General features: G+C 41.6%; 1 protein-coding gene across 1 annotated transcript in view; it reads left to right on the top strand.

Moving 5' to 3' along the window:
- The window catches only part of LOC149439369 (complement C2-like), a gene marked incomplete at its 5' end in the record, with an annotated part of 72,960 nt that extends 60,391 nt beyond the window's left edge, over window positions 1-12,569 (top strand). Inside the window, 3 exons of the mRNA XM_089659110.1 lie at window positions 2,436-2,550; window positions 7,903-7,958; window positions 12,191-12,569. Of these exons, the coding sequence (XP_089515236.1) occupies window positions 2,436-2,550; window positions 7,903-7,958; window positions 12,191-12,379 (360 nt within the window). The remainder of the gene's footprint in view (window positions 1-2,435; window positions 2,551-7,902; window positions 7,959-12,190) is intronic.
- Between the last annotated feature and the right edge of the window lie 1,862 nt (window positions 12,570-14,431).

The raw sequence follows: 14,431 nt of genomic DNA, 5'->3' as shown, positions 1-14,431 counted from the left end.
AAAAGGTTAATGTTTTTTTTTGGGTGGGGGAATAAAAAAAACATGTCTGTACAGTGAAGGAAATAAGTATTTGATCCCCTGCTGAATTTAAATGTTTGCCCACTCACAAAGAAATGATCAATCTAAAAATTGAATGGTAGATGTATTGTAACACTGAGAGTAGAATAGCAATTCAAAAGAAATGCATGTCTAACAAATTATGCACGGATTTGCATGTTCATGAGGGAAATAAGTATTTGATCCCTTTCACAAAACTTGAATTAGTACTTGGTGGCAAATCCCTTGTTGGCAATCACAGAGGTCAGACGTTTCCTGTAGTTGGCCACTAGGTTTGCACACATCTCAGGAGGGATTTTGGCCCACTCCTCTTGGCAGATCCTCTCAAAGTCATGAAGGTTTGGTGGCTGATGATTGGCAACTCAAACTTTCATCTCCCTCCACAGATTTTTAATCGAATTAAGGTCTGGAGAATGGCTAGGCCATTCCGGGACCTTAATGTGCTTCTTCCTGAGCCACTCCTTTGTTGCCTTGGCCATGAGTTTTCGGTCATTGTCATGCTGGAACACCCATCCACGACCTATTTTCAATGCCCTGGCTGAGGGAAGAAGGTTCTCACCCAAGATTTGACGGTACATTGCCCCATCCATCGTCCCTTTGATGCGGTGCAGTTGTCCTGTCCCTTAGTAGAAAAACGCCCCCAAAGCAGAATGTTTCCACCACCATGTTTGACAGTTGGGATGGTGTTCTTGGGGTCATAGGCAGCATTCTTCCTCCTCTAAACATCGCGAGTTGAGTTCATGCCAAAGAGCTCGATTTTGGTCTCATCTGACCACAACACTTTCAACCAGTTCTCCTCTGCATCATTCAGATGTTCAGTAGAAAACTTTAGATGGGCCTGGACATGTGCTTTCTTGAGCAGAGGGACCTTGCGGGCACTGCAGGATTTTAATCCTTGTCAGCGTAGTGTGTTACCAATTCTTTTCTTGGTGACTGCAGTCCCAGCTGTCTGGAGATCATTGGCAAGATCCTTCCGTGTAGTTCTGGGATGATTCCTCACTGTCCTCATGATCATTGACACTCTACGAGGTGAGATCTTGCATGGTGCACCAGACCTAGGGAGACTGACAGTTGTTTTGTGTTTCTTCTATTTGCGAATGATTGCACCAACTGTTGTCACCTTCTCACCAAGCTGCTTGGTGATAGTTTGGTAGCCCAGTCCAGCCTTGTGTAGGTCTACAATCTTGTCCCTGACATCCTTGGACAGCTCTTTCATCTTTGCCATGGTGGAGAGTTTGGAATCTGATTGTTTGATTGTTCCTGAGGACAGGTTTCTTTTATACAGGTAACAAAATGAGATTAGCAGCACTCCCTTTAAGAGACTGCTTCTAATCTCAGCTTGATACCTGTATGAAAGACACCTGGTAGCCAGAAATCCTGCTGAATGATAGGGGCGTCAAATACTTATTTCCCTCATGAACATGCAAATCAGTACATAATTTGTTAGACATGCATTTCTTTTGAATTTTTTGTTGCTATTCTGTCTCTCAGTGTTACAATACACCTACCATTCGATTTTTAGACTGATCATTTCTTTGTGAGTGGGCAAACATTCAAAATCAATACAAAAGGCGCATGGTGTGGCAGTCCATGTATGTTTGATGAGTTCCAAATGGGCAGGGGTGAAGGTAGTCCAGTAGGCACTAAGGGCAAGCTGCATAGGAGCGAAGCGTAACGCTGCAGAAGGGAAACAAAGAAACACAGTGCCTCTAAGTGTGTACTGTGAAGGTATTTAATAGAAAGATAAGTAGTAACTCACATCTTAGCCAAGGCTGTCGGTCACATCGCTGGATCATGATGGGGCTCAGGTATGTATTGATCGGGTGGGGGCACCGTTCCGCACCGAAGATTTCTTACCTTCATGTATAGAATACATGAAGGCAAAAAACCTTTAGCCTTCACAACCACTTTAAGTGATTTGGTAACCGGTCAAGGGCCATAGTGAAATAAATGGTTCAGAATTTCAATTTTTTTTTTTATTATGAATAGAATAATATCATTTTTTTCCCTGAAGCTGCTGAATGCCAGCAGGAGGGAGAGGAGGAGAAGCCAACTTTCAGTGGTTGCAAGAGGAAAATTCTGCAAAAAGGGAAAATGTACCGCAAAATACATAGCTGTGAACCAGGCCTAAGGAATACATAGAGAGGGTGAATCTCCCCAGTGGGGACACGTACCGAGCAATAAGAGCCTTTCCAAAATGTAATAAAAAGCTTTGGGTTTTAGGTACACTTTCATGAGCAGGTGTATATATTGAGGTTGTTGTTGGGTGGCAGTATATTTTTTCATTCCTTCTTCCCTTGGATAGCATCTTACATCAGTTTCTATTCCCTCATTCTATCATTTGTCATTGTGAATCACTGCATATTCTCTCCCCCCAGAGGGACGGCTGTATATCAATCATTAAAGAATGGGAAAAATTTAAAAACATCACCAATGTCCAGGACCTGGTGTCACCACGACACTTCTGTGTACAGGGAGAAATGTCCTGTAAAGGTAAGGCTGGGGCTGTGTGTATACAAAGCTACATCATGTGTAAATATTTAACGGAGGTCAAACTCACACTATGGCTACGTTAAGGGCTGTTTCAGATGTGTGGATGGGGAAAGACGGGATGAGACACGGTTTTACCATCCCCTGGCCCCCCACCCAAATTGTAGCAATACAACCAGACATGGCTGTACACATGCTGTGGCCATGATGCTTTGCTTCACGGTCATGGCATTTGTAGGTTTGGGCATCACTGCCTGTTGAACTTGCCAACTGAGTTCAATGGTGGCACAGCACAACCACGAGCCGCCTCCTAAATGCCTGTCAGCCACTGCTTTACTAACCTCTGCAAATAATCCACGGTGGATTGTTTTTCAAAGGGCAGTGATGTTATTGAGTAGTCTTTTAGAGTGCATGTCTAGGTAAACCCATTTTTTTAATTATGGATAGAATGGAGAAAGGTTAAACCCTCTGTAAGGTTTTAATTTCTGTCCCCTTTTTGTACTTGGGACTGAGAAAGTGAGAAGAAATCCAAAGTTTCCGAACAAGCGGTGAGGGGAAATCTTCCAATAGAGACATGTAATCTGGGGACAGTTGTCTAAGAGGGGAATTCCCGTCCTCTTGGGAGATTTCCAATGAGTTCCTGTTGAGCCTCTGGCACAGGATGTCAAGCGAATGTCCCCAGTGGTACACAGACAGTAAAAACAAACAAAAAACAACTGGCAGGGGTTTTAATACTTCATACTCCAACCCACAATAAGACCCACTTCACACCAATGCGGTGCAGGAAAAGCTGCAAATCCTGTGTGTTTCCCGCATTGCAATTGCATCGCATTCATGCAATCTGCTGCGGGTGTCAATGATACATTAATGGCACCCCGAAACAGATCGCAACATGTGATGTGATTCAGATGCGGATTTAAAAAAGGGTCCTGCACCTTTTTGGCGAGCATGCGATACGATTTGAGCCATACAAAATGTATGGCTCAAATCGCACCACACAGATATTTGCATGTAATTCACACAGGATTGCGGTGCGATTCCTGTGTGAATTACATGCTATGTCCCGCACCACATAGTGTGAACCTGGGCTAAAAGAAAAAAAATGTTGGCTATATGTCTACTTTAATGCAGCTTTAGAATGAGACTAAATGATATCCTTATTCTCTATAAATATTCTATACACATCCACTACTTTAAGTGGTAGTAAACTTCTGAAAAAGAAAAAAAATTTCCTCCTGCAAGGTAATATTATAATGTGCTATTATGCATTGCTTACTAGCACATTATGAAAGAAAGACTTACTTTGACTTACTCCAGCGTTGTGCTATCACTGTTGGCAGGGCTTCCATCTTCACAGTGACAGATCCAACACACCACCATTAACACTGACACAGATCAGCAGGCCCAGCAGGTACTAGAAGAGCAGGCTGTGGGATCGTGATGATGTCATCACTCACTGACACATTGCACATGTGATGGATGTCCGGCTGGCTGGGTCACACTCACACAGACATGAGACATCAGAGTCAGACATTACCTTCCTCCGCAGGGGCAGCTCCACCTCCGCTGATGAATGGGAAGAGAAGGGCTGGAACTCCACAGTGATCAGCAGCCGCCAGCTGGCTTGCAGTAAGGGACTGAGTCTGAGAGGAACATTGGAAGGGGTGCCAGCTCAGCTGCTGCACTGGCCTTAGACACCCGGCATCTTCCTTTGTTCTTTCTTCCTCCCCTCTGCCGCCCCTCCTCTCAGCTGAAAGATCATTCATGAATGGCGGCATCCCACACAGAGAGTGCTGAACTGTGCTGTGCCCAGGCACCCCTAGGTGGCAGTGCGCCCTAGGCCACCACCTAGTTTGCCTAGTAGAAGCACCAGCCCTGAATGTATAGGCAGCTTTAAAAGGAAGTCATATCACAGCAGCAAAAAAGAATTAGGAGATTTGGAGGAGACTGAGGGCAATAAAAAGGGACTTTTCTGAGTTAACAATACATACTGGAATATAATTTTTTTTAAACAAAAATTTGGTGTCACTTAAAAAGACCCTTTCACAACTTAGCAGATTGCAGTTAGAAAAAGCACAGAAAAATCAAGTATTTTAAAGTGATATTAAAGGTTCATTACAAACATAACAAACGTGTCATGCATACCTATTCTGTGTAATGGTTTTGCACAGAGTAGCCCAGAACCTCTTCTTCTCGCATTCCCCGCTAGCGCTCCTGGCTCCTCCTCCTTGACCAGTCGTTTGCTATGAGGGTACTGGTGTGTACTTGCTCCCAAGCCCCGCTCTATGCGTCCATCAAACACAGAGCCGCTGATCAACCCTACCCCCTGCTCTTATCTCATTGGCGAACTGACTAGATTGAGAGGCGGCAGAGGTGAGTATTGGGGGGGGGAGCAGCACACAGAATGTTTTTTTACCTTCATACATAGAATGCTTTATTCTTTACAACCACTTTAAATGCATCCTTGCAGTGTTTTCCTTTCCATAAATGTCTTTTTTACTCTCTTGCAATGTATACACATGCACATACATACACACACACACACCCCAACAAATATGACAGAAAAACTGTCCTTTCCTTATCAACATTTTCTATGGGACACTATACTACAAAATACTCCCACAAATGCTGGCCATTGATTGCAAACAAGATTTGTTAATTTGCATGCACAAAAAAGTATTTTTCCTAACAAATTCATTCAAGACCATGTTGCAAACATGAATACACCCCAATGAAAGTTTTAGGACCAAAGCTAAATTTTGGACAACAAAATCCTAATGAACAAGAATTCAACTAAAGGTGAGTAATTATTCATTAAACAGGTGTCTAGCAGAGAGATGATTACAAAAATGTGCTACTTAAAGAAAACCCAATCTCATTTCATGCTGTCAGCAATGGCACCACATGGAAGAGAAATGTCCCAAGGCCTGAGAAAGAAAATAATTTCTTTACACCAGAAAGATGAAGGCTACAAGAAGATCAGCAAAGCTTTACTTATCAGTCAGAATACTGTAGCAAAAGTGATACAAAAATTTAAGATGGAACTGCAACTATCTCACAGAGACGTTCAGGCCATCCATGGAAGTTAACACCTCCACAGGAGCGTCTTCTGATAAGGGTTGAAGAAAATCGCCATGCAAGTTTGCTGCAGGTAACTAAAGAAGTAGAAAGCCAAACTGGGGTGATTGTTTCCCGTGACACAATACAGCGTATACTGCAGAGGAATGGCATGCATGGATGTTATCCACGAAGGTAGCCTCTCCTAAAGCCCATGCACAAAAAAGCCCGCCTAGAATTTGACAGGGCCCATGCTGAAAAAGAAGACGACTGGGACTGTGTACTTTGGAGTGATAAGACCAAGATAAATGTTTCTGGAACTGAGGACTTCAAAACTGTATGGTGTCACAAAGCTGAGGAGTACAAAGAAAAATGTATGGAGCCTACAGTGAACCATGGTGGTGGCAGTGTCCTTCTGTGGGGCTGCAAGAGTGCTGGTGTCGGGGAGCTGCATTCCATTGATGTTAACATGAATTCACAGATGTACTGCTCTATATTGAAAGAGAAGATGCTACCATCACTCTATTCCCTTGGTCGTCGTGCACTTTTCCAACATGACAATGATCCAAAACACACATCTAAGGCCACTGTTGCATTTCTGAAGAACAGGGTGAAAGTGATTCAGTGGCTGAGTATCTCTCCTGATCTGTACCCAATTGAGCACCTATGGGGAGTTCTGAAGAGACAAGTTGAGCATCGCTCCCCATCCAGCTTCTAGGCTCTAAAACAGGTCATTTTTGAAGATTGGAAAAAGATCGATGTTGCAATATGTCACCAACTTGTTCATGATTTGTAAGGACAGTACCAAGACTTCTAGGCATGGAATGGAGGTCATACAAAATACTATGCTATATGGTGTGAATCCTTGTGAGCTATTATGAATCCAATGGGTGTTTTAAATAATAATTATATACTAATCTTTAATGTATGGTGCGCTGGCACTTGCACAAACTCACTTGGTGGTGTCAAATCAATATAAATGGTATTTAAAGTGCCGCGCTCCTATTATTGTGCATATATATCTCTAAATCCACTTTATGCTTGTTAAATAAATCAAGTGTAAATCATAATAATAATCATGAGTGATAAGCCATAAATTAATCAATGCGATAAAAGTTAGTTCCAGTGAATTACCAATACACACATCATAACCTAGATGTGTGTGATGATAATAATGAAACCTAATGTGAATATTAAGTGAATATTTATAATACATATAATTAGTACCATTCCAATTATATACAATCTATCCAATAATAATTGTGCAACTATACACTCCCATGTGCACGTGCATAGGTGTAATAAGTAAATAAATTAATTAAATAAAAGTGTATGTGAAAAAGTGCCAAAGTGAAGGTGATTCCTTGTTTCCTCTCGTCAGGTGCCTTATGATCTTCCTATGCGCTCACCTTTATGTTTGCCTGAATGAATTCAGGCAAATACGCTTTTTGATCCTTCCAGGATCGATGGATAAAAGCTCTGTGATATAGATGTGCCAAGGTGTGGATGTAGGTACTCCTGTACTCTCCTCTTTCTCCTTTATTCCACTGCTCATGTGTCAGTTGTGAGACCAGCTTTATCTCCTTATTCCCCTCCAGGGGTCATCTCCTTCTCATTTCCTCCTCTCACCCATATGCAATTTAGGGGTCAGATATAGAGAAAATAAAACAAACGATAGTGCCTTATCCTTTAAAATGATGGAAGTTTATTTCTGCCTGTAGCGGTATTACACAGCTAGATGCATTTCCTTGGTGGTACAGGGCGGCAAATGTATCATATATAGATCCTGGGTGAGCAATCCTCAATCTCTGCTCTCCCTCCCTGCCTGCCTCTGTCTGCAGTCGGAATTGCCGAGCCTCACCGCAACCACGTCGTGACATCAGAGCCCCTCCCCTACGCGTTGCGTCACAGGGTCACGTGACTTCATCAGGGGGATAATGATCATTATCCCCCTGATGAAGTCACGTGACCCTGTGACGCAACGCGTAGGGGAGGGGCTCTGACGTCACGACGTGGTTGCGGTGAGGCTCGGTGTGTGTGTGTGTGTGTGTGTGTGTGTGTGTGTGTGTGTGTGTGTGTGTGTGTGTGTGTGTGTGTGTGTGTGTGTGTGTGTGTGTGTGTGTGTGTGTGTGTGTGTGTGTGTGTGTGTGTGTGTGTGTGTGTGTGTGTGTGTGTGTGTGTGTGTGTGTACACGCATATATATACACACAGTATATGTGTAAAACTTTTACGTAAAGCTGGGATAGATTGAGCAAAGACACGTGTACCTAACTGCCACTGTCCTGCCTTCTTTCACAGGAGAATCGGGTGGATCTCTCTTTGTTGATTTGAGAAAGAGGAGAAGATTCTTCCAGGTGAGACTCGTGACATGGAAATTTGTCCACAGAAAGTAGCCAATAAAAAAATGGAAGGAAAGCATATGCGCCGATAGCCTGTTACATAAAGGTGAACAGGTTTAAAAAATGCAAAATAATGTGACCTTACAGCATTTGTATCTTTCCTGCATGATGGTGGGTTGGCAGGTTATAAGGTCAGTCAATGCAAAAGTCATTATTCTCTTATTGATAGAGGCTGGTGGGTTGAGGGAGTGTTATAACCCCTGTCATTTTTTTTTCCATCATTTGTGTCCCATTAGGGAGATTTCTTGTCACCTCCTGTCCCATAGCCAAAACAGGAAGTGAGAATAAATCCTTACAAAGCGAGGGACTCCCTGGTTGACACCATTGGAAGATTTCCCCTTTATTCCTGTTTTGGTGACAACCCAAAATTTGGTATTTTCTTTCACTTTCACTCTTGGTGATGATGGTAAACATAACAAATATTGCTAACCGGGGCACAGACAGCAATAATAACCTACATTCTATGCAAAACTTGTCTTTAGTTGTACTTTATGTTTTGGATAGAGTAGTGAGGGTTGAGAATCTCTGTCAGATTTTTATTGCTGTCTGTGGCCTCCACACTCCAAATTTACAGTGTCTCTTTTTCTTGTTGACCATTGAGACTGAAATTGATGGGAAAACTAGCATTTTAGGGACAGAGAAGGAATCTTCAAAAGGGGAAACTTGTTTTGGGTGCCCACTAAGAGAGGCTCTCTTCTACTCTGGAGAGATTTCTTCTTGCTTTGTGCTGAGCTCAGAGAGGAAAAGAAGAGTAAAATTACCAATAAGACAATGAAAGCAAAGAGAAAAAAAACCTGACGGGTATAAATTATTCCCTACTTTATCCAAAAAGAAAAATGTAAAAGTTTGGCTTTAACCCTACCGCCTCTCTCACTACGGTTGTCAGCAATTACTGGCTATCACAACTACAACCGGGAATTGCTATATATTACACAAAGCAAAATGCAGCCACTTCTGTGTAAAATGACACTTACAGATAGTCTACAAGTGTCACTGAGTAAATACAATCATTGTATTTATGAATATATTCATATGTAGATCAAATGTGTGACCTTTCATGTAATGACAACACTAAAAACAAAAAAATAAAAATAAAATAAATGTATTCCTTTTTAACCCCCCGCCCATCTTACTATTCCTAAATTAATCCTGCTCAGCTCCTTTTCCCTTTATCCATTATATTTCTGTTTATTTTTTTCATTTTTCCATTTTTTTACTATTTATATATATATATATATATATATATATATATATATATATATATATATATATATTTTTGTTTTCCGTCATTTTGCTTAATATTTTTTCAGTGCTGCATAAAATAATGCACAATACTGAAAACAAAAGACAAAGTATAGGATAAAAATTTATACTTTTTATTTACAGTAAAACTGCTTAAAAAAACCCTTTAACAAATGGTCAAGATAAAAAAAGCGCATTATAAAAAAACTAATAATTTATATTTTTGGCCTATAGATTTTATAGAAGATAAAAAAAACTTTTAAAGGCTAATATTGACAAAAGAAAGCATAGTTTGTCCCCAAAAATGATTAAATTATCACCGAATAAACAGGTGCAGAATGGTAAAGGAAAAATTGTTCTAGTCCATAAGGGCTTTAAAGGTTTGAGAAATGAAGTAGTTAAAGGGGTATAAAATCTAAAAACAAAAATGTAATATATTGTAGATTACCATTGCGTAGATGAGGTGGCTGCATTAGTTTGACATTTTTTGGCTTTATTTTCATGGTCATCTGGCCAGTAAGTCTATGCTATTTTTAAACTTCCTTTAACAGCTCAAGCTGTCCAGCAAGGGTGGCAGTTGGAGGGTTGAGACAAACCATTTACCATTGACAGGGTTGCTCACAATGATCAGCGTTTATTTATTTATGTAAGACCTTTATCCAAAAAGGAACAAGATTGTATGCTATAACTGCTTAAAATGAAACAAGTGTTAGCTGGAATTTGGCTTTAAATTGTTAGTCAAGTCCATCTAAATCTCCTACTGCATCAGATTGACATGCTGCTGTCCAAAGGTGGTTCCAGTGCTATTCCATCCAGACTAGAGACACTCTAAAAGAAAAGCAGCCACCATAATTAAAGGATAAGTTAACCTTTTTAACAAAAAATATTAAATGCACTTTTTTTGCAGGTAAAAAAAAAAGTGCATTTATTTATTTTTTTGTTTCTGGAGCCTCTAAAGCAGTGGTCTCCAAACTGCGGCCCAGGGGCCGGATGTGGCTCTTTGCTTGCTTTTAACCAGCCCTTGGGGCACTATTCCATCCACTGACTCCAACATTGGGACATCATTCCTGCCACTGACACCAACAATGGTGCACAAATCCTGCCATTTACACGAATGATAGTATACAATTCCACCCAATATCAACAAAGGAGCACTATTCCTCCTAATAAAATCAACGATGTGGCAGTATTTGTCTCGCTGGGGCACAATTCCTTCCAAAAACACAAACAATGGGGCACACTTCCTTCCACTGACACCAGCAGTTGGGCACTATTCATTCCACTGACACCTACAGTAGAGCACAATTCCTCCCACTGACACCAGTGCTGGGATACAATTCCTTCCAATGACACCAACCATGGGGCACTATTCCCCCAATTAATACCAATGATGGGGCACAATTCCTCCCACTGACACCAACAATGGGCCACAATTCCTTCCATTGACACCAATGATGGGGAACTATTCCTTCCACTGACACCAAAGATGGGGTACGATTCCTCCCCTAATTCCAAAGATTCGGCGTTTACTCCCAGTGAAGTTAGGACATTTTCTTCTCTGACTTCTCGTAGTCCAGCCCCCCTAAAGTCTGAAAAGACCGTTAACTGGCCCTTTGTTTAAAAAGTTTGGAGACCCCTGCTCTAAAGCATTGCACCAGCAAACAGCAGACCGCTTGGTGCCATGCAGGTCTCCTGCAGACTTTCAGTGTATCTCTGTGCTCGTACATCCTGTACAGGCAAGCAGATACTTACTGACAGAAAGACTCCATGAACTATCACGTTACTCCACAGCGCCATGGTAGTTAATAGAGAACTACAAGCCTACAGCCGCAAAGGCTGTCGGAACATGTAGTGTTCTCATTAACAGAACATTGTGAATGAATTACACGGACGGAGCAGCATTTTTTTAAATTGTGACAGCTAGCAGGGGGAAGGAGGGGGGATCCACTGTTGTCACAATGGGGAGCGGGGGCTGGTGTGTAACATTTAACATGCTACGACAGGTGAACTTATCCTTTAAGGCTTGGCAATCTGCGTTTATATTAACGTTTTGGGTTTAACTACTTGGCTATAGCGCAGCTCTCCAGTTCTGGGAGGACGTCTATATGGTTGTCCTCCCACAAGCGCACATCCTGGGGCGCGCTCTGTGATCAGCTGTGTCCTTTGGACACAGCTGATCACAGATTGTGGTAAAGAGCCAATCACAGCGGCCCTTTACCATGTGATCAGCTGTGTCCAATAACAGCTGGTCACATGTAAACAGACTTCTTGGGTAATGATGATCAGTGCCCTGATTATCATTGCAGCCCCATCAGTGCAGCCTCAGCGCAAATCAGAAGAAAAATTACTTGCAAAATTGTAACAGAAACTAAGAATTACATTTTTTAAAAAAATATTTGGTCTTTATTATAGTTTGTTTAGCAAAAAAAAAAACAAGTGATTTAAAACCACCAAAACAAAAAATTCAATTTGTGTGAAAAAATGATAAAAATGTCATATGGGTACAGTGTTGCATGACTGCGCAATTGTCAAAGTGCAACAGCACTGAAAGCTGAAAATTGGCCTTGGGCAGGATGAGGGTGAAAGCACCTGGTATTGAAGTGGTTAATGCTGCTTTAAGCATCCTACACACTTCACACTGGGAGTGTCAGATACCTGGTGCCCCTCTTTGCTTTGTGGTTCCATCAGTCAACTACTACAATCAGAAGGAACCATAGCACATGATGTGGGACACCGACATTCAACATATCCAGATGTTTCGGATGCTGAAGATATTTTGGCGGTGGTAACTTTAGGAGGGTGAAGAATGGCAGTGTGGACGATGGGATGAGTATTAAACTATTTTCTCTGCAGGGAAATCTTTTTTTTTTTTTTTAATTGTTTAATCTACTGACAGAATTGCATTCCCAGAGCTCATTCATTCTCTTGTTTTTGATTCTGCTCAGGTGGGGGTTCTGAGCTTTGGAATCTTTAACCCTTGTGCAATAAAGGGTCAGCGCAAGACTAATCCCAATGCTCGGGATTTCTATGTGAACGTCCTGGAGGTCTTGCCATTCCTGAAGGAACACCTAAAAGAAGAACTGGAGTTCTTGCCAGGAATTCCGGATTCAGGGGAGGTCGTCTGCCCGGCCTGATTGAAGCACAGACTGTAGAGCGCTGTCCTGGGAACTCAGCACCTTATGTTAACCACTGATGCACATCGCTGCAGCATTTCACATTGTATGAACTGACATGCCCTATAATCAATATTTTGTAAAGCTCTTTTTTCATATCTGCTGAAAATAAAAATGCTTATAACCTGACATAAAGAGGAACCTAACTCCACTTTCCTGTTATGCTTCTTTTTCTAAAACGTATACTTACCTGCTCAGTGGAACAAAAAATTGTAGTGCAGCAATCTGTTGTTTGGGTGTTAAAGCATGTCAAGCCTGCACCCTATGACTAAGTTATTTGCACGAAACGCGTCAGGGTAAGGGGCTACAGCATCCTGACGTCACATCGCCGCTGGCGGCCATCTTTTACACATGGTCAGTTGTCTTCATTTTCTACTTGTTTGTATTGCACCTTATCTGGAATAAATACCCTATTGAATGCAGTATCACGCTATGTGGCATTATTCTCGGGCTCTCTGTGAGTCTCAAGATTCGCAGAAGCCATTTTAGAAGTGTCCTGAGGCGGTGATACCATTTGATGGACCCTGAAGGGAACAGGAACAGGAACCTGACCATACCTGGGAGTGATTGATCTGGCTGACCGGATAAGACAAAAGTGATCTCAAATGTGTAATTATAGCGCACATCTGGTGAGTGCGCAATTCACTTATTTTCAGTCACATCATTTGTGTCCTGATCTAGAGGAATAGAGCATCTTGAGCTGAATCTGCTACGATCTTCAAGTTTATTGCTTGGACTTGTTCTCACATACTTGCCACTGTAACCACTCATTATGTGTTCTTTCGCACTTTATATTTATTGCATCTATGGTGGAGTGTTGTGGCATTATTTGCACTTTATGAAATAAGATATATTATTAATTCTGTTTAGTAGGAATTTTTTCACATTTACTTAACAGTGCTGCACTGCCTTTTATGATTATTTGTTTTAGAGGTTTTATGGTACCTTTTTCGTGTCCTAGCAGCTGTAATTTTACAATAGCGCTCGCTTAACCTTACTTTATATAGCATGTCCTGTGCTGCTCTATGAATGGGATCCTGCAGCCTCTTGGAACATTTGCCTGTGCCCCCACCTTCTCAACGGAACCGGGGATTGCTTATGTTTTTGTATTTTTTTCCAGTGGCCTTGCTGACTCCATGGAATTATGGGCCAGGCAGACAGTGGGGGTTATTTAATAAAACTTGAGAGTGCAAAATCTGGTGTAGCTGTGCATGGTAACTAGTGGTGCACTGAAATGAAAATTCTGGTGCCGAAACCGAAAATTCAAAATGCACTTGGCTGAAAACCGAAACCGAAATGCGCAGTTTAAAAAAATGAATATATATTTTTTGGAAAAAAATACACGTTGATTAAAAAAAACAATATATACCCCAATTGTTTTGTAAAATATGTAAGAGGATGTTATGGCGAGTAAATAGATACCCAACATGTCACGCTTTAAAATTGCGCACGCTTGTGGAATGGCATGAAACTGCGGTACTCAAAAATCTTCATGGGTGGTGCTTTAAAAATTTCTACAGGTTATCAGTGTAAAGTTACAGAGGAGGTCTAGTGTGAGAATTATTGCTCCTGCTCCGACGTTCGTGGCGATACCTCACGTGTGTGGTTTGAACACCATTTACATATGTGGGCATGGCCTACATATGCATTCACCTCTACATGAGCACGGGGGGGACGGGGGCACTTTAAACTTTTTAAAAAGATGTATATAATGGTTTTTTTTTGCACTTTTATTCTTATCACATGAAATGCATGCATCCCTTGTGACAGGAATAATTAGTGACAGCTCCTCTTTATGGAGAGATATGGGGTCGGTAAGACCCCACATTTCTCCTCTACAATGTAAAGCCATAGATCAAAAAAAGCATTGATCTAGTGCTTTTATAAAAAAAAAAAAGTCCAGAACCGGAAGTGACATCGCTCTGGTCCTCCAAGGGCATAGAGATGTGTGGCGGCCATCTTTCCTTCACTCATCTCTATGCCCAGCGCCGGGATTGATGGTTTCTCAGGTAA

This window comes from Staurois parvus, unplaced genomic scaffold (genome assembly GCF_062004578.1).
Source record: "Staurois parvus isolate SC_StPar_1 unplaced genomic scaffold, SC_StPar_1.0 ptg001133l, whole genome shotgun sequence".
Taxonomy (NCBI): domain Eukaryota; kingdom Metazoa; phylum Chordata; class Amphibia; order Anura; family Ranidae; genus Staurois; species Staurois parvus.
The sequence above is the reverse complement of the archived record's forward strand: the minus strand, read 5'-3'. Positions and strand labels throughout refer to the sequence as shown.